Source organism: Echinops telfairi, unplaced genomic scaffold, assembly GCF_000313985.2.
Source record: "Echinops telfairi isolate 266 unplaced genomic scaffold, ASM31398v2 ScPeMD7_2;HRSCAF=8, whole genome shotgun sequence".
NCBI lineage: Eukaryota > Metazoa > Chordata > Mammalia > Afrosoricida > Tenrecidae > Echinops > Echinops telfairi.
The window spans coordinates 31,755,042-31,773,628 of NW_022103898.1; the positions used below are offsets into that span (position 1 = coordinate 31,755,042).

The following is an 18,587-nucleotide window of genomic DNA, read 5'->3' on the forward strand; positions in this document are numbered from 1 at the left end:
AGGTCCTGTTTTCAACTCAAGTACCTAATGTGGCATCCAAACCCAAGCACTTTTTTTTTTTAAAACCAAGATCAGCAAACCATCCTGAGAAAGTGACAGAGACCGTTGAATCTTAACAGCGTTGGGTTTTCTGTTTTCTGCTTTCCTAGGATTGTCTACACTTTCTAACAAATTCAACTATGCATTGAAACATTTATATTACATTTATACAACATTCCCTTGAGGAAGGGAGGTTTTCAGATTTTGCTAGAAATTGAAGGCATGGTTACATTTATTTTTAACACTTTAAAAATGTAACAAAAGAATGCATGACTTCAGATGTATCCGATACCAAATTTTAACAGGTAAGGAATCCATCAATAAAAAGTAAAGCAAAAATAATTGACTTCAGTTCTAAGTTAAGTTTTGCTCAGATCTCAGCATAAGCTTTCTCCAGACATCTGTGCTAAATCGCAGTGCACCCTTAAATGACACAGTGAGCTGTTGAAAACCATGACTATTTCTAACTACTTAGCAGCGGGAATAGGACTTTTCTCTCTATTTGAGACATATAGAGAGAATAATGACAAGAGAGGCACTTGAGATCCAGGCGATTTGTTTCTGGTTTACTCTTCTTGATTGATGTTTTAAAGGATGATGAATAGATATAAATATGAGAAAGAGGTCTGAGAACTCCGTGGGATAAGCACTGGATTGCTTACAGCAAGGTTGGTAGGTCACAAACACTGTCCAGGGTTGCTGTGTGTTGGAATCAACTCTGACAATAAGTTTGGTATACAAAAATGCAAGCTTGTTTTTAATATCATCAAATGGAGTTAATTTCCCTTGCTTGTACTTCCATTTAACTGTTACCTGTGTTAAAACAACTGGTGGCAAATTACAGGAGCCCTGGTAGTGTAGTGGTTACATGTGCTGCAATCCAAAGGTCATCAGTTCGAAACCACCAACCACAGAGAAAAATGGGCGTTCTACTTCCCAAAATAGTTAACATTCTTGGAAACTCACAGGGTCAGTTCTTTCCTATCCTGTAAGATCTCTATGACATAGTATTGACTAGATGGCAGTTAAAACATATGCTATAACCCACCTTATATTTTTATTTGGAAGTGTTTTTGTTCCCAACAGATTTTAATAGAGGTAGAAACTTTTTTTCAGAATTTTGATATAAAGTAGATAGTCAATAAATATTTTTTTAATTTTTTAAAAAAGCACTTCAGGGTGAAAGGGGAAAAGCTGCATTAGCAGCTTTAGAAAAATATTTTAGTATTGTTTCTTTAAAGACTATCCAAAGAACTAGTTCTACTCAGCATTTAGAGACAATGGCACATTACTTAATGGAAAGAATACTAAATGAAATCAGAAACAAATGAATAGATATAAAGCCAGTTTTCTATTCCAATTCTGCCTGTAAGCTGTGTGACAATTGGAAAATCATGTAACCTTTCAAAGTTTCAGTCCCCAGATCTGGAAGAGGAGAGAACTAATTAAATAATCCTCAAGTGTTATTTCCAGTCTAAATTGTATTACTTATCTCTTGATTGAATTGTTGGGTAGATTTTTTTCCTGGTAATTTTTTGATAATCTGAGAGTGCAAAAGGATTCCTTTCTACTTTTTAAAATAATGAATTACATTTAAATCTATGAACTGCTTATTTATAAACCCAGAAATAGAAAAGGTTTTCTATGCTTTGATTTTTATCTATCAACTCTCTACCTCTTACCTAGTATCAACAAGCTATGTAATAAAATAGCTTTTACCACTTCCTCTTTTAAGATTGATGATCTCATTTCTTATTCGAGATATTGTTCATGAAAACTTGAAAATGGGATCAGATGGTGAGAGTGACCAAGCTTCTGGGACATCATCTGATGAAGTCCAGTCTCCTACAGGAGTCTGCCTTAGAAGTCGCATACATAGACGGATCTCAATGGAGGTAACTTCTCATAATACAAGTATACATACGTGCACATGTGTGCTTGTGCATGTAAACAAATGCACGCAGATACCAAATAGAGCAGACATCCGTTTAAATTGTTCAAGAAAGCAAATGACACTTGTTGTTTTTTCCTCTTTAGGATTTAAATAAGCGGTTATCATTGCCTGCAGATATCAGAATACCTGATGGGTATCTTGAAAAGTTGCAGATAAACAGCCCACCGTTTGATCAGCCAATGAGTCGGCGGTCTCGTAGAGCTTCCTTAGTAAGTTTGCAGTCTTCTCTGTGACTGTCAGATCTGCTTTGCTGGATGGCGGTGTTGGTTGCTCTCACATCGATTCTAACTCATAGCAAACCTGCCTAAAGGGGTTTCAAGCCTGTGACCTTTCAGAAGCAGATCAACAGACCTGCCTTCCAAGGTGCCTTTGAGTGAGTTTGAACCACCAACCTTTCCGCTAGTAGTCAACTACTATAAAAATGGCATTGCAGAGACATCTTTCCCCCTTTAACTTCAAGAGGGCCAAGAATCACCATCAGCAGTATCAATCAGTTCATGACTGATTATGAGGCAAAGAGCTGCCTTTTTTCAACTTTTTTTTAAACCAACTCTGGCACCAACTGTCCTTCCCATGGCATTCTCTTCTTTGCTGTTGGGTTTACGTATTCCTTGCAGTGACTATGTAAAACTTTACTGACAGGACTTACAATTGTGGGGTATTTTAGGGAAGCTAACATAATTGAGATCAAAAACGATTCACATGGTAATACTTTCTTTTAGAAGAATTGGTACCAGGGTAATCTCAAGGAGTTGGAGATTAAAGGTGTCCCAAGTATCCAACTCTTTCAAGAGGCTGTTTTGCTCTATTCCCATCACCCCTTCCTCTATGGAATATGTTCCCTCAGCTCCCTGGGTTCTGCATTCACTGCAACATCTCACAGAAACTCAACAGAACTTTAAGGAAATATCTGACATGGTTGTGAGTGCTGTTCAGTCCCAAATCCGAAGGTTAGCTAAAGGTGAGTCAAATGCAGGATCTAGAGCGAGAAGCCAAAATTGTCAGAAAATCAAAAGTTTCCTTGCTCTACCAAAGTTCCGTCAGGAAACAGGTCACAGAAGGGGAGGTTTGGAGATGTGCTTTTTATCTTTTAGCCAACCATAACCCCAGGGAAACAAAGGAAGGTAACATGAGTCACACCCTCCAATAATAAAAAATCCCACCCTAATCCTTTAACAGAGAACTCCCTCCAGATTGGTGTAATCACAAGCACAAAGGCTAGAATCTACAATAGATTATGGCAAATGAGAATATAGCTAGAAGGAACATATTAAGTAATGGACTACATCTCAATGCAGAATATAGTTCTTTCATTAGCATAGTTTTGTTTTAATTTTTTCTTATCCATGCTGGTAGGTAGTTAAGCCTTTCTATGGCCTTAGCTAAATTTATTGAATTGCCTTAAAAATTTTACAAGTTTTTTTAATTGTAAGTGTTTAAACATACATTTTGGAATAGAATTGAAACTGTATTATGTTTAATTTTTGGTAAATTTTATTGCTATTGACTAGATAGAATATGTATTAGCTATATAAATGTATATACTATATATGATACAGAAAAGTACAAACCATTATTGTGCCACTCAGTGAAATTTTGCACATTAACATACCTGTGTAACCAGTGCTCTTATAAATAAAACATTCTAAAAATTCCAGAAACCTCCTCCTGCCACCTTTCTGTTCACTTTTTACTGCCCACTTTCTCAATTACTAACCATTATCTCTGACTCCTAAAGAGGCTAATTTTACCCATACGTGTCCTGGTATTTTGATTATATTCTTTTTATAATATATGTTAATATATGGAAAGACTTAAAAACCCTGATGATTAAACTAAAACCACTGGTTTAGAGTCTTCATTCACGGTTTTACTAATGCAAATTTACTAATGCAGATCAAATCTATTCCTTTCCCTTTCTTATTCTAGGAATACGTAAGAGAAAGGTTAGGAAGTCCTGATGTCTCAGAAATAATAAATACATCATAGAGTGTGGAAGTGATATTCAGAATCCAACCCTAACTTAGTAACTTATCTTTGGACATATTATGATGATAACAGCATAGTGGCACAATGATACTAGCAGCAGTTTTGTAAGACAAAAAAAAATAAAAACAAGCAGATAAAGAGTTCTCAATATCTCTTCTGGTCCTTCGTAATTGAAGGGAAAGAACACACCTTATTGATAACAACAATCACTTTGTGATTCTCAGAGAGAATTGGTGTTACAGAAAACTGCTTCTTTCAGCCCTTCTTATATGCACATACTTTTAGAATAACATAAAGAACCTGTCCACATACTTCATTTCTCTAGGAGCTCAATTAAAACTGTGTTGCAAGCATGTTAGTACATTGTTATACTGTGGGACAGTGATTTTATTGCCTAATCCAAAGAAATAAATACCTAATAACTTTCAATATCATTTATAAGTTACATTGCATTATAGGAAGGCTATTATCAAGTGTCAGGATTAAAAAAAATTCTTAGCAACTTCTGCTATCAGAGAGCCAACTGAACAGGAACTTGCTTAGAATTGCCAATAAAGCAAAGTATTCTCTCTTGGAATAATGAAATATCAGAAAAGAAACTAACTATCTGCATTTTTCTGGGAAGCAAATTTGATTAAAGATGTTTATATTGAGGTAAAAAGTTAATTATACCATTACTTTGGTTATTCCCTTTTTAAAAATGCTTAACTTTAGAAAATATTTTAAAATAAGATAGAACAGTGTAGATTCTGATCTCACAAAAGCAGGAATCATCTCTGTTTTCTTCATTCTCTCCCTAGTACCCTGCTTGTATTTGGTAAATGTTGAACAAATGAGCTTTGTCCTTTGTTCTCTGAATAATTTCTGTAGGAGAGCATGTCAACAAGCTAGTCTTTATATGTGTTGTTAATTTTGTCAGCAGATAAAAATGCAAGTGAAATTTTCAAAAATTTCCATTTAAAGACCTAGTAAGTTATCTTTGGGTAGAATTATTAAACACTTAAACTTAGAAATGATTAAAATGGGGGGTGGGTAGGCTGAGTGTGCTTTACTCCTGCATTGAGTTCTGGCAGGCTTGAGTAGCTGTCCCATTGGTCTGAATTCTCTGTTTGCCTCCATGAGTAGAATTGAGTTGCTGTTTGCTTTATTAATCTATTAATTCAATTTTAAATTTAACTTCATAATTACAATGCCATATACTTTAAACAAATAAAATAGACTTTTAGCATATTGATATGATGCCTTTGCGGCATTTCATTCTGTAAAAAGTGACTCTTTGTAATGGTAAAATTTTGATACATTCCTTACATACTTTATATACCCATATGAGATGGTAATCTCTGTAACATTTTTATCTTTACAAACTTTAGTTTACTACTTTTCAAAAACACAGCTACTATTTTATCATAGTTGCCAGTGGAATAAAGTTTATCTGCTGTTTTATGGTGGCATTAATATTCATTCATGTAAGATTAAAAAATGAATGAGAAAAAGTCCCTATTCTAAAAAGAAAATATTTCTAGCTGACAGTCATATTTTCCCAAGTACTCCTCAGTGTTATAAACAAAAACCAACCAAATTCACTACCGTCAAACTGATTCCAACTCCTACCCACCCTGTTTAGGGTTTCTGAGACTGCTTCAACTTTTTCTTTTGGAGGAACTGGTGGTTTTGAACCACTGACTCTGTGGTTAGCAGTCTAGCACCTAACCCACAGAACCAGCCTTTAACTCACAAAAAAAGGTTCAACTCAAAAACAGGCTTTCCTGGCCCTGTTAAATCCAAGGCAGAGGTGTCAGCTCAGAAGATTAGACAATTGTATTTTGGATTCCAGAGGGGAGTAATCTTGACAGATTTCCTCAAAGGGTGCATGACAATCAAGAGAGTTTATTATGAAGACATTTCAAGAAAATCGAAAGTAATTTTTGTTCCCCGAAGTCTTAGAACATTAAAAATGAACAAGATTTGAGCCCCTTGGGTATGGCAAAACTACCATTTTGATGTGGTAAAATAGCTAAATTCTCCAGGGAAAGCTTAGGTGGAAACACTACCTTCAGAAGCCTATAATCTTAGATGGAGGCTATGTGAAGAAGCACTAGCTTCACAGTTTGATATTTGCATTTATTAACGAACTAATAAAAGTATTTATGATTTTGTAGCACCACTTTTAAATTTATCCTTGTATATATCATTGTAACATAAAGATAGGAACATAGCTTCCTGTTGACTATTCAACTTTGGACATTTAGAAAATTATTCCTGTTTTTCTAAAGCTGTTTTCTTAATCCCTGTATTGGTGTCCCTGCACCCATTTATTCCTAAATTGTTCATACTTGTTCTCTTTGCTTATTTTGTTGTTTAGGTTTTTAAATATTGTTTTTTAATTACATATTTAGTTATTGTCCATTTGCTACATCCAAAATTGGCAAGCAAGTACTTATACTTGTCAGGAGGTGGCAGGTAGCAAAAATTATACTTCTATTCCTTCTTCCATATCTATTTCTTAGTTCATTTCTGAGTGGTTTTCAGTTGTTGTTCGTGTTATTTGTATTATATTTTTGTTGGAAAAGCTGAAAAACAAAATAATATTTTATGGCTTGCAAAACTTCCTAGGGAACTCAAAAAGCTGGCGAAATGGGGAAATTGGGAGCTAATAATAATCGATATAAGGATGAAGAAAATGTTTTAAAATCAATTGTGGTAATCTTTGCAACTGTGTTTTAACATATGATATGTTAAAAAGTTTTTCTAGAATATTAACTAGATCTATGTAAAAGATGGATTGCTAAGTTCCACTGTGAATGTTGATAGTTTTGAATCTGAATATTACAATATAAATTATATTTTTTAACTTGACAGATACTTGCCAGTTGTTTTATTATATTTTCCTGTTCTATTTAGCCCAACATAGTGTTCTAGGTTGAGGAAAAAAATTGAAATTTTAAAAATAAACACTAAGCTTATACAGATATATTTTTTTTAATTGTAGTCAGAAATTGGGTTTGGAAAAATGGAAACCTACATCAAATTGGAAAAGCTTGGAGAAGTAAGTGAATACCACGCTCCTCCCCACCCCACCCCCGCCCCCCAAGAAAACAAACAGAAAACTACAATGTTTTGTTGTTGCTGCTGTTGTTGGTTGTTCCTTCTTGTAAATCTAGTTTTTGCCAACCTAGGGGAAAAATGTAATCACTGCATAACAGACAGTGGGAAGCCCTTCAATCCTTAAATTTAGTCCATCAATGTCAGAGGAAATGAATGTTGTTTTGTTTTTATGACTCTGTATTCTTTTATTACAACACAAAGTACTGTGCTTTCCTGGTAACAAAGTAGACACTTGTTTGTTACTTGGACTCCTGGGAGTTAACTGTATTGTCATCTAGGAAATAGCATGAGTTCAGACCTTTGAAAAAATCAAAATTTTTTTTTTTTTTTAAATAAAAACAACTCATTGAAGGTCAAGGAAATCTTTGGTAATACCTTGGTTTCCTTGAACACACTAGGACCGGCTGATTGTGCAGTAGCCTGCTCCCCAGCATGAGAAAGGGCAAAGAAATCAATAGAGTCTGTTAGTAGGAAAACCTTTGAGGGAATTTGAGGACTAACTGAGCAAAGAGAGTTTACAGAGTCTGGAAACATGGGTGAGATTTTTATAACTCAATAATACGTTTTCACTTTTCAAATAATATTCTCAAACACTCCTTTCAATCCCCACACACCATTGCAGGTAAAAAAAGATTTTTGTATTTAGAGCTATAAATCCAATCATTAATCTAAAATAAAATTTCCCCCAAATAAATTAAATTCTCTCTTTTCATTTCAGTACTTTAGAGACACTTTGTCAGGTTATAAGAACATGGAAACACATAGAACTGAACATCCTTTTTGCTGTAAGAAAATCAAGATTGATGGTTGTGCTGTTTTCTTTGCAAGACGGAATTTAATATATGCATATAAATTCAATTAGGGCTTTCTATTATATAGATCGGATAGGTTGATGCCCATGATACTTTTGCTGTGTCTTCTAAAAATATTTTTTAATAGGGTACATATGCAACTGTGTATAAAGGCAGAAGTAAATTGACGGAGAATTTGGTGGCATTAAAAGAGATCCGATTGGAACATGAAGAGGGTGCTCCCTGCACAGCTATAAGAGAAGGTATAATTTGATTCTTTTCATTAGTAAAGTGGATCATTAAGTTTATCTAGAACACTATAAAAACCAAAGCTGTATAAAGGTTCTTTTTTGTTTTTGTAAGTAAAAGAATTTAGATATAGAAATAATAGAAGAGTAGAAGATAAATTTAGACTTTAAAAAAGTTAATTTATAGAGCTGATATATCCAACAGAAATGGCTTGGACTAAACTGTACATGGGAGAAAGATGAACTCCTCTAAAGATTATAGTCTAGGCAGCTCAGAGGAGCCTGACCTATAATATTGTTAGGACTTAGACTCTACACAACGGCAGTGGATTTGTACATGTGTATGTGTTAAGTTTTCTAATAAATATTTGACATAAGGAAATGTTATTGGTTCATGGGAAAGCTGATTAAATTAATATATCTCTATTATTTATACCCTAAAATTATAGAAAAATTCATATCATCTTATAAAGAAAAAACGAATTGTTCAGAAAATGCTATGAGGTAATTGGCTAGCAATTTGGGGCAAGGGAGTACCTTACACTTTATATCCAAATGAATTCCAAAGGTTAACATTAAAAGAGGCAGAATATGATTTCAAGAGTATTAGGCTGATATTTGCGAAAACTTTTAAGTATCTTAACATCAAACACAGAAACATTTTTTTGGAAAGGTTACTAAGCTTGATTCCACTAAAATTTCCAACACTAATATCCCTGGGGAAACATGAATTAAATATAAGAAAATCTTAATCTCAGTCATATCATGTTTTTCACAAAGACTGTTTTTAAAGACTGACTACTGCACACTAAATAATTGACTTGCTTTTTTGTTTTGCAGTTTCACTATTAAAGGATCTAAAACACGCAAATATAGTAACATTACATGACATTGTTCACACTGATAAATCTTTGACTCTGGTCTTTGAATATCTGGTATGTATTTCATTTTAAAAGAATAAACTTTTAACATTGCTTTAAAAATTGTAATAAGCTGGGGCTTCTGAACAGCCCCCAGAGACATTGCTGTCTCATTGTTTGTGTATAATTAAGTTTGTGTGTGATTCAGCCAGTAATTTTCCTTGAAAAACAACTTATTTAAAATATAAGTAAATACTGCTGATTGAATGTGCCATGCATTCTGAACATCATAGATCACTTAATGAAGTACTATTGTTTACTTATTTTTAGGACAAAGACCTAAAACAGTACATGGATGACTGTGGAAACATCATGAGCATGCACAATGTAAAGGTACGCTTTAAGGTCTAGATTTACATTTTATTTACAGCCTACACAAACACTGCATAAGGAAATGTGTTGGCTCTCTAACTATTCTGATGCAGACTTTTCTCCTTGGCACTTTAAAGAAGTTATTGCCCTCAGAAAATAATTACTCAGCACCTCTACTGTGCTCGCATTTCTTCTAACTACGCCTTTTTGGGTAGAACTCGTTACAATATTACAAGTCTTTTAGAAACTAATTTTGATATTTCCTTTCACATCCTAACACTGATTCTATTTGGAAGAGAATATACATCTGTTTATAGGTATAGTCTATTTTTCTAAAAAGAATGTGTGTCCTTTTTTCAGGCCGCCTTTAAAGGACAGACTTCCTAATAAATTTTAAGAGAATATTTAGTTTAAAAACACAAAAAAACAAGAACCAACTTTTCAAGGTGGTAATTGTGTTAGTCTGGGGAGACTAGAGAAACAAATTCATAGACACTCATATGTGCATAAGAAAGAGCTTTATATACAAGAGTAATTGAATATTGAGAAAACATCCCAGCCCAGTCCAGAACAAGTCCTTAAGTCCCGATATTAGCCCATATGTCCAATACCAATCTGTAAATTCCTCTTCAGACTCACACAACACATGTAATGGTGCCGAATGCCAGAAGATGACAGGCCAGTGGATGGAAAATCTTGTGGATGCAGTGACAGTGGAAGCATCTCAGCACTGGCAGGGGTTTCCACATGGCTCCTTCAACCCCAGGGCTCTAGCATAGCTCCCTGTTTTCTTCTCAACAGAAATGTCTCCCAGGCAGTGTATCTGTGTCCTGCCTTCAGTAAGCTACTTATCTCCTTAGCGCCTCCAAATGAGGTCATCAAGCCGCAACCTGAAAGGCTAAACCCCTTTACTCTTAAGTCTCAAGTTGACGACAAATTTTGTAACTACCACAGACCACCCCTTGTAATTTGACATGTTTAGACAGCCCTTTAGCCAGATACAATTTTCAAACAAACAATAATGAAATCATATCTGTACCTAAACAGGATAAAACTAAAATGTATACAATTCAATATATGCCACCCTCATTTAAATATAACATTCTATAAGCGAATAAAACAAAAATATCCTATGCCTAACAATTGCAGTTACCATATATACTCGAATATAAGCCGAGTTTTTTCAGCACATTTTTAATGCAGTTTTTGTGGTAAAATTAGGTGCCTCGGAGGATATTAGGTAGACTTATACTCAAGTATATACGGTAAGTAACACCTACACCTTAATCCTATAATCCTATGAATATATTCCAGCACCTATGAAAGTCAGTATGTCAACCACTTCATGCCTTTATCCTCCCCATTTTGAGTATCCTCTTTCTATACTGCCCACTTACATCAACCCAGTGCTCTGAGGGGACAATGATATTCTTTGATGTAAAGAATCTTCATTTCAGTTGGAAGCTTGTGAAGTCCACATCCATAAGCAAAGTCATATCAGGACAGTCCGTCCATAAAGTTAGCAGCACTATGCACCAGTTCACAAGCTCATAAATCTTCTCTTCATCTGGTCAGGTTTTGTTAACTCAATGTGGCCTCCCTCACTTAGCCTCACCAGTGTGTTCATAGGTCACCTTGCTTTTAGACCATGGGTCCTTTCACATATTCTCAACAACCCTAGCCCTCTTGGGCTAGGTCATGAACCTTAGACCAGTCAACCCGCTCTCATCTTCTCTAGTTCCTGTAAACCAAGTCCACAGGTGTCAGTGGCCAGACTTAACCCATCTCTTTATTGCTGCTTTGCTCTCACTTCCACTCAAGTGGTTCCAGGTGGTTACTTAGCAAGCATTTCAGCTTCTCACTGGTTCCATTTAATAGTTCAGCCCTAGAGCGGAGAGTTTCTTGGGGCTCCAGATTTTTTCCAGCTTTTGACAAAAGTCACTAGTTCGAGATTCAAAGAGTTCCTTTTTCTTCAGTCTGTCAACCATCCCTTAGGCAAGTCGCTCAGAATGCAAATGTTCTATGTACTTGAAAGCACTGGGAGGGGCATCTCCATCCTTTCAGAGCCTTCTTTGCAGGTATGTCCTAACCCATTTAAAGATTCAAGTTTTAATGGCTGAAGGCAAGGCATACAAACTCTATTTTAATATTTCTATCAATCGTATCAATAATAAGCAGAAAAAAAGCAGTATAAACAAAGTAGAATCAGATACTAATCTCAATTCTTAAAGCAGTCAAGTTCAATTTTACTTAGTTTATCTTAATCCTAATCTAAACTATTCTGTTGATCTCAAATATGGGATTAGGCCTCTGACAGCATCAAGCCAGAGCCAGGCTTTCTGTCACCATTTTGACCTTCCGTCAGCCATTTTTCCTGAGCAGTTCTGAGAAATTCAAGGGGCAATTTTGTCCCCTGAGCTCAAAATATACATTAATCACATTCATTTTTGCCATTTCACACAGGAATAACCAAAGACTACAACCAGTGGAAGAATCAAAATTTTGACTTCCCATGTTTTTTCCAGAAAACAGCCCAATAAACCACATGGGCATAACTGACCTTTGGTTAGTCAAAGAAAAAATACTACCATGAGGCAGAAGTCAAGCAAACATATACACTCCATCTTTATGATTTGTTTCTCTAGTAACCCAATGCCAAGGTACCATAGTGTGTTATGCCGGGGAGACTAGAGAAACAAATTTATGTAACTACCACAGTAATTTATGAATAAAGGCAATAGGAAAGTGTGGGGTCAGATAAAACCCCAAATAATTAATGGAATAAAACATATAGTACTTTTCTTGCAGTGGTTCTTTTGGCCTGCTTCATTGATATGTACCCTAAGTTTAGTAAAGATTTATTCTTCCAAATTCAACCAACAGTTTGTGGAACTTATTCTGGAAATCGGCTACTCCAGCTATGTGTTTACAGGTATAGAGATATTTTCAATTCTGCAGATAGTAACTTCGAACATATGTAACCAAAACCCATTGGCATCAAGTCAATTCCGGCTCATAGGAGTTTTCAAGACAATTCTTTATGGTGCCCCCTGGCTTATAGTTCTCCCAGGGAGTAACTGATGGCTTCTAACTGCCAGCCTTTCAGTTAACAGCAGGTAAGCACTGTAACCACTGTATCTCTACATATTAATTATTAGAGAATAAGTTGGTAGATACATAGAAGATAATTATTAGAGAATAAGTTGGTAGATACATAGAAGAGCCAGCTACTAAAAGAGAACTCAGTACATATACCTTGCTAAAATTTTTAAGCAGGGCTCTAAGTGTAAGTTTCTATATGTTCAAGAAGGCCTCAAAAACATGTGGACAGGGAACTAAAAGGAGATAGAATTTTTCCATGAAATTTTTGAAGCCCCCTCATATACCTACTCCGAGAGAATTGTTTTCATCGTTTTTTACACTTCATGTTACAAGGTGTTGTGGATCTCATTTGTAAATGAGGTTGACCTTTGAACAACATGGAGGTGAGGGACACCAACCTCCTATGCAGTTGAAAATCTGCATCTAACTTTGGACTCATTCAAAACTTATTAGCCTACTGTTGACCAAAAGCCTTACCAATAACATCAAACAGTCAACTAACATATAATCTGAATACTGTATGCATTACATACTGCACCAGCAAAAAACTGTTTCAAGACAAATTGAAATGGTGTCTTGCAGCAAGTGCAAGATATTATGTCCTGCTGGTGTAGCTGCCGGGATGGCCACAGGAATTTCCAGCTTTTAAAAAATTTTTTACAAAGAGCCTTATGCTGGATTTACTTACCACAGCTGTAGACCTCAATTTATAGTACATATCAAGCAATCATCTTTTTCTTGTAATGTCTTGACTTTTCTCTGCTTTTGGGGGGGAGCATTTCTAGAAGTACTAGTGGCACTTCCTATGGGTCCCATGGTGTTATTTTGTTTTTACAGTATTATAATAAGCACAAGAGATCACGTGTTACTGCAATATATCACATACTGGAGAGACATCATGCAGAGATTATTAATGTCATCACATGTTTTTAAACATAAATCCACATGTCAGTGGACCCGTGCAGTTCTCACCCATGTTGTTCAAGGAGCAACTGTATTTCTGTTATTTTTATTTGCTTTTTAATGCGTTCATATTACAATAATTTGGAAACACTTCATCATAATTTTAATAAGATTTGAAAAAATCTCCTTTTTTCCCCCTGTAAGCCAGGTCTACATGGCTGACTTAAGTTGGATAGCATTTTATTGCTTATGTATTTAAATGGCCCTTATACTCTCTAAAAATAAAAAGTAATAGAGTAAAATTTAATTTCAGAATTTTCAAAGCATAGAAATATGTAGCATTTAGAAATGGCGCAGCTCTGAATTCATGCAGGCTTTTTTCACCAACTGCCCTGGCACGTCAGTGTGCTAGTTCTGCTTTTCACCCGCAAGTTAAGCTGAGGGACTCTCTTGAGTCATCTGCACTAAAAGTGTTCTTTCCTGTTAAGTGTCAAAGATCTGTGTTCCACTTCTCTCTTTCCACCGAATTCTATAAGAAAAAACTTAACAACCTTTAGTTTTATAAGATTTGGTTCCCTCAAAGAGTCCTTCAGTGCTAATCCTTTCTCAATCCTAGTGGATTTGAAGGCTGAGTAGGAGGCACTAAAAATAAAATGCCCATGAGGTGGGTGACAAGCTGGTTTGGGCTATTTTTATAATGCATAATTTACCAGAGCTGTACAGCACCATTCTCTTTGATACTTCAGGGGCTGTTCTGTTTGTTTGTTTGTTTGTTTGTTTTTTCATAAAATCACCAGTTCTGATGCTTTACTTTAAGGGCATTGGCCACATTTATTTATTTAGAGGTGGTGGTGGTGGCGGCTATTTATTTTGCCAAAATTTATAGTCCAAATATAAACCTTAGAGCCTAATAAGTTGACAGGGATATGTTTATTTTAAATTCTTTTCTGTAACAAGTGAGAAATTACTAACAAGACTATTCCATTTCACTTTATATTGATTTCCATTAATAGATATTGTAAAACTTAAAAAAAATAGCAGATGTGTCAAATAGAATAACAAATTGTAAAAGTAAGAAAACAGTTATATGCAGGAAAGGCTTTCTATTTTTCTTCTGTTCTAACAAGACCAGTTTTTTTTTCTTACTATAATGTATGGTTATAGAAAGTATGCATTGTTATCTTTAAGACTAATTTCTATTTCTCTTTTTTTAAGCTGTTTTTATACCAAATTTTACGTGGTTTGGCATATTGCCACAGAAGAAAAGTGTTGCACCGAGATTTGAAGCCACAGAACCTCCTCATTAATGAAAAAGGAGAGTTAAAGCTAGCAGATTTTGGTATGGAATGTGAGAGATCTTTATAAAGTACTTTCAGGGTGATTAAGTCTTAAAGAACAACTCTTGTCACAATAAGTGTCATCACTATCGTGTGTTTAGACATTTTCTCTGTAGACCAGAGTGAGGTTTATGACAGAACCTTGGTGGGTGAGTTAATTTTTGTGATCATACGCTTCTTATTAGTGGCAAATGCAAAACTTTACTTAGGGTGTGATTCCCTAGAGTAGAGTCTTTAAGATCCTCAGGTGGGGCGGGGACGGGGGTCTTCATGGTAAAATATATCAACATGCTTATACCAAAATGTTATTTCCCCTTTTCATTGCATAAGTATTTCCTCTGATGATCCCCAAAATGTCAGGTACAGCTACTGGTAGTCACTATGTTTTTCACCACTCAATACGTGTAGAAATAAAGTACTGGTTACACTCTAAAAGGTGTGTAATGAAATAGTATCGTTTATTTGGTTGATTCACCATCTCTGAATCTTTTTAGTATTCTGTGTGATGACATGAGAAGATCTATTAAACATATTTGCTGAACTGTAGGCCGGGGTTATCTCAGGAAAGGGTGCTTGCATGCTGATTTGAGTGCACACTGAACCAGCCCTTATTTTTACTTGGGAGGGTAGAAAATGATGGACAGCCATTGTTACTCACACTTGGGTGTTTGGCAGACATTTTTTTCAAAGGAATGAAGTGAATCTCTCACTTCAAAGAAAATAACTGAAAGGATCTCTCCCCCATAGTGAAAGTTGAGTTCTCGAGCAAAAATTACAGTTTGGAAATTTGGATCTGCCACTTGAGCTGCCTAGCTTCCCAATACTAACTTTTCTTACGAGATCAGTGGTGAAATGCAAATGTGATTTTGTTGAAGAAAATATGTAAACATTTAGAAGAAGATCTGTGTAATTCTGGAACCATTGTTTTTCAAATGACGAGCACATGATATTACAAAATGGTGCATGATAAAATATCCATTCAAAGTGAAAGATTAGTGAAATGGAGATTGAAAAGTATACTGATGTAGTTTCAGTCACCACATAACTTCTAAAACCCAGTTGGCTTCATGTTCTGTAGTAATATCAATAATTTTCTTCATTTAGTTTACTCAAAGCAATGTTTCCTTACAGAATGCATGCAGAAGCAGATATGACAACCCAGCTATTTTCAATTAAGCTAGACATTAAAGAGTCTTACACAATTATAAAGCAATGACATTTTTGTTACTAGTTTTTGTTTGTTTGTAGTAAAATATGTTTTGTAAAAAAGTGTTATTTCTGCTACCATTTAATGAATGGTGTTTTTTAATGAGTAAATATTAGAGTTTTTTCTTCCTGTTTTCATTATTTTTATGGTTAGCAGCAATAAACATAACCCACATAAACAAATACTCCTTGTTTTTTTTCTCCCCAGTAATTTTTAGAGTGTAAAAGGGTCCTGAGACTAACAGCATATTATGATTTATTGAATTGACAGCTGTATTTGTATTACCTTGTCAATTAATTAGACTTTACAAGATTAGAAAGAAAGCTGAAGTTACTTGTTCTTTTTACTTCTAGGAAGATTAAGCTTTTTCAGCACTTGTCCAATGTTGAATAAGATCTTAGGAGATTTTACTTTCTACTAAACCATGAGTTATAAGATTGAAAGTAGGCAAAACAATACTTACTAATTTATATTGAAAGAAATGTGTGTGTTCACTTAGGATTTTCTATATTCCATGGTTAAGTGTCCGAATACTTTAAATTTAGTCTTAAAAGCCTCTACTTTCCTTGTTTCTACATTTAGCATTTATAAATTTTCCGTAAATTATTATAGTAGGTTTACTTTTAAACATTTCATTATATTTGATTAAATATAAATGTTTCAAGTATTGATTTGGTAGCAGCAGATGGACTGCCATTAAATAGTGTGTTCTGGAAATTCTTTTGCTCATTTGACACTTTTCCATTTGTTTGAAAACTAAGGTTTATTTGTTTTTCCTTCCTTTAAAAGAAATGGGTGAGCCACATGTTTGAAGAAGAACTTACAAGTTCCTTGAATATGCTTTCATAGAAGTTATACAGTCTCTTCTAAGGCACAGTTTATGTGATTATTTCCTTCTAATTATCTTTTCCCTCTTTATTTACTTGTGGAGAGGCTGCATTTATTGCTTGCTATTCCTTAATTCCAAAAGGAACAGCAGTAAAAGAGTCCCCTTTCCCTCATGCCTATTAGAAATGCAAAAAGAATACCAAGGACCATTAAAAAATTTTAAAAGCTACTTTTATGGAGTATTTTAAATTTTGCTACCAATCTTGACAAGTCAGGCAAATTTTATTTTCCCACAAGCCACCAAGGAATTCTGATTATTGTATGGTATAGTGTGATCAATTTGGTTTCTATTATTTTAGTTAATTTTTTATTGTTTATACCGCACATGGTTTTATGATTATAAGGAAGTGAAACATGGGTATCTGGGTTTGCTGTGGGAACCCTGGGGTGTAATGGGTTACATGTTGGGCTGCTAACAGCAAGTCCATGAGAGAAAGGTGAGGCTTCCCACTCCTCCACACACTTGCAGTCTCAGAAACCCACAGGGGCAGTTCTACTTCCTGTACAGTCACTATGAGTTGGACTCAACTCAATGACCGTGAATTTAGTGAGAGGTTTGTTATTGTTAGGTGCCATTAAGTTGGTTCCAACTCATAGCGACCCTATTCCCAACAGAAAGAAAAGCACTGTTCAGCCTTGCACCATCCTCACAAGCATTGTTACGTTTGAGCATGTTGTTGCAGGCACTGCATACGTCCATCTTCATGATGGTCTTCTTTTTCACTGACTACTGAGCATGGTGCCCTTTTCCAGGGACTTGTTCTGGAAGGAGCTCTGATGGTGTAATAATTATGCATTTGGGCTGCGATCATCATGGTCAACAGTTCAAAGTCACTAGCCTTTCTGTGGGAGAAAGACAGAGCTTTGTATTTCTGTAAAGAATTACAGTCTCAGAAACTCACAGTGGCAGTGCAACTCTCTCTTACAGCGTCACTATGAATCAGCATTGACCCTTGATGGCAGTGATTTTGGTTGAGTTGTGTCACTCCTGAAGGAGTCCTGCTGGCAGTAGTAGGTTACACATTGATGTAGTTAGCAGTTAGAAATCACCAGCTGCTCTTCAGGGGGAAACTGAGGGCTCTACTCCTATAAAAGAGTCATAATTTGGGAAACCCACCAGGGCAGTTGTACTCTGCCCTATAGGGTTGCTGTGAGTCGGAATCAACTTAACGGCAATGAGGTTTTGGTCTCTCTATCTCTGTATCAGAGTTTAAGGTACTACTAATATAAAGTCATTTTCATTAATGTTAGAGATGGCCTTGTATAATAAATAAAGTCGTATTTAATTGATTTGGTTTTGGCGAGATTATTGCTTCTTTTGTTTCATGCCAATACTTAAACTAATCATGAACCAAGACTTGTCCCCAAAACTCCGCTATTCCAGAAGGCCCTCAGGAGCAGGAGAAAAAGTACTGATGGCTTTATAGGCTGTGTAGGACAAGCAGTTGTAGCCTTTTAAGTTTCCATACACCAGAACTAAACCAAACCTATTGCCATTGAGTTAATGTAACGACTTTGAACAACCCTATAGGACAGTTAAAAAGGCCCTTCAAGGTTTCTAGACTGTTATTTTTACTGGAGCACACTGTCACATTTTTCTCCTACAGAGCCATTGGTGCATTCCACCAACCTTTTGGCTTGCAGCTGAATGCATAACCCATTGCACTCCCAGGCTCCTCAGTGTTCATATAGCTCACAATTAAAATCAGAAAGCTGCCCCATTTTGCTATGTAGCAGATTCACTAGAAAATAACAGTTGAAATTTCACAAAGTGAGAGTAATTATTAATTAG

At 35.4% G+C, this 18,587-nt stretch overlaps 1 protein-coding gene across 2 annotated transcripts in view; it reads left to right on the top strand.

Annotated features, from left to right (window-relative positions):
* The window catches only part of CDK17 (cyclin dependent kinase 17), a 41,296-nt gene that overhangs the window by 6,785 nt on the left and 15,924 nt on the right, over positions 1-18,587 (top strand). For both annotated transcript variants that reach the window (XM_004700377.2, XM_045290287.1), the window contains exons 3-9: positions 1,801-1,934; positions 2,077-2,202; positions 6,972-7,028; positions 8,027-8,141; positions 8,967-9,061; positions 9,317-9,379; positions 14,579-14,702. In XM_004700377.2, coding sequence (XP_004700434.1) covers positions 1,801-1,934; positions 2,077-2,202; positions 6,972-7,028; positions 8,027-8,141; positions 8,967-9,061; positions 9,317-9,379; positions 14,579-14,702 — 714 coding nt within the window. The remainder of the gene's footprint in view (positions 1-1,800; positions 1,935-2,076; positions 2,203-6,971; positions 7,029-8,026; positions 8,142-8,966; positions 9,062-9,316; positions 9,380-14,578; positions 14,703-18,587) is intronic.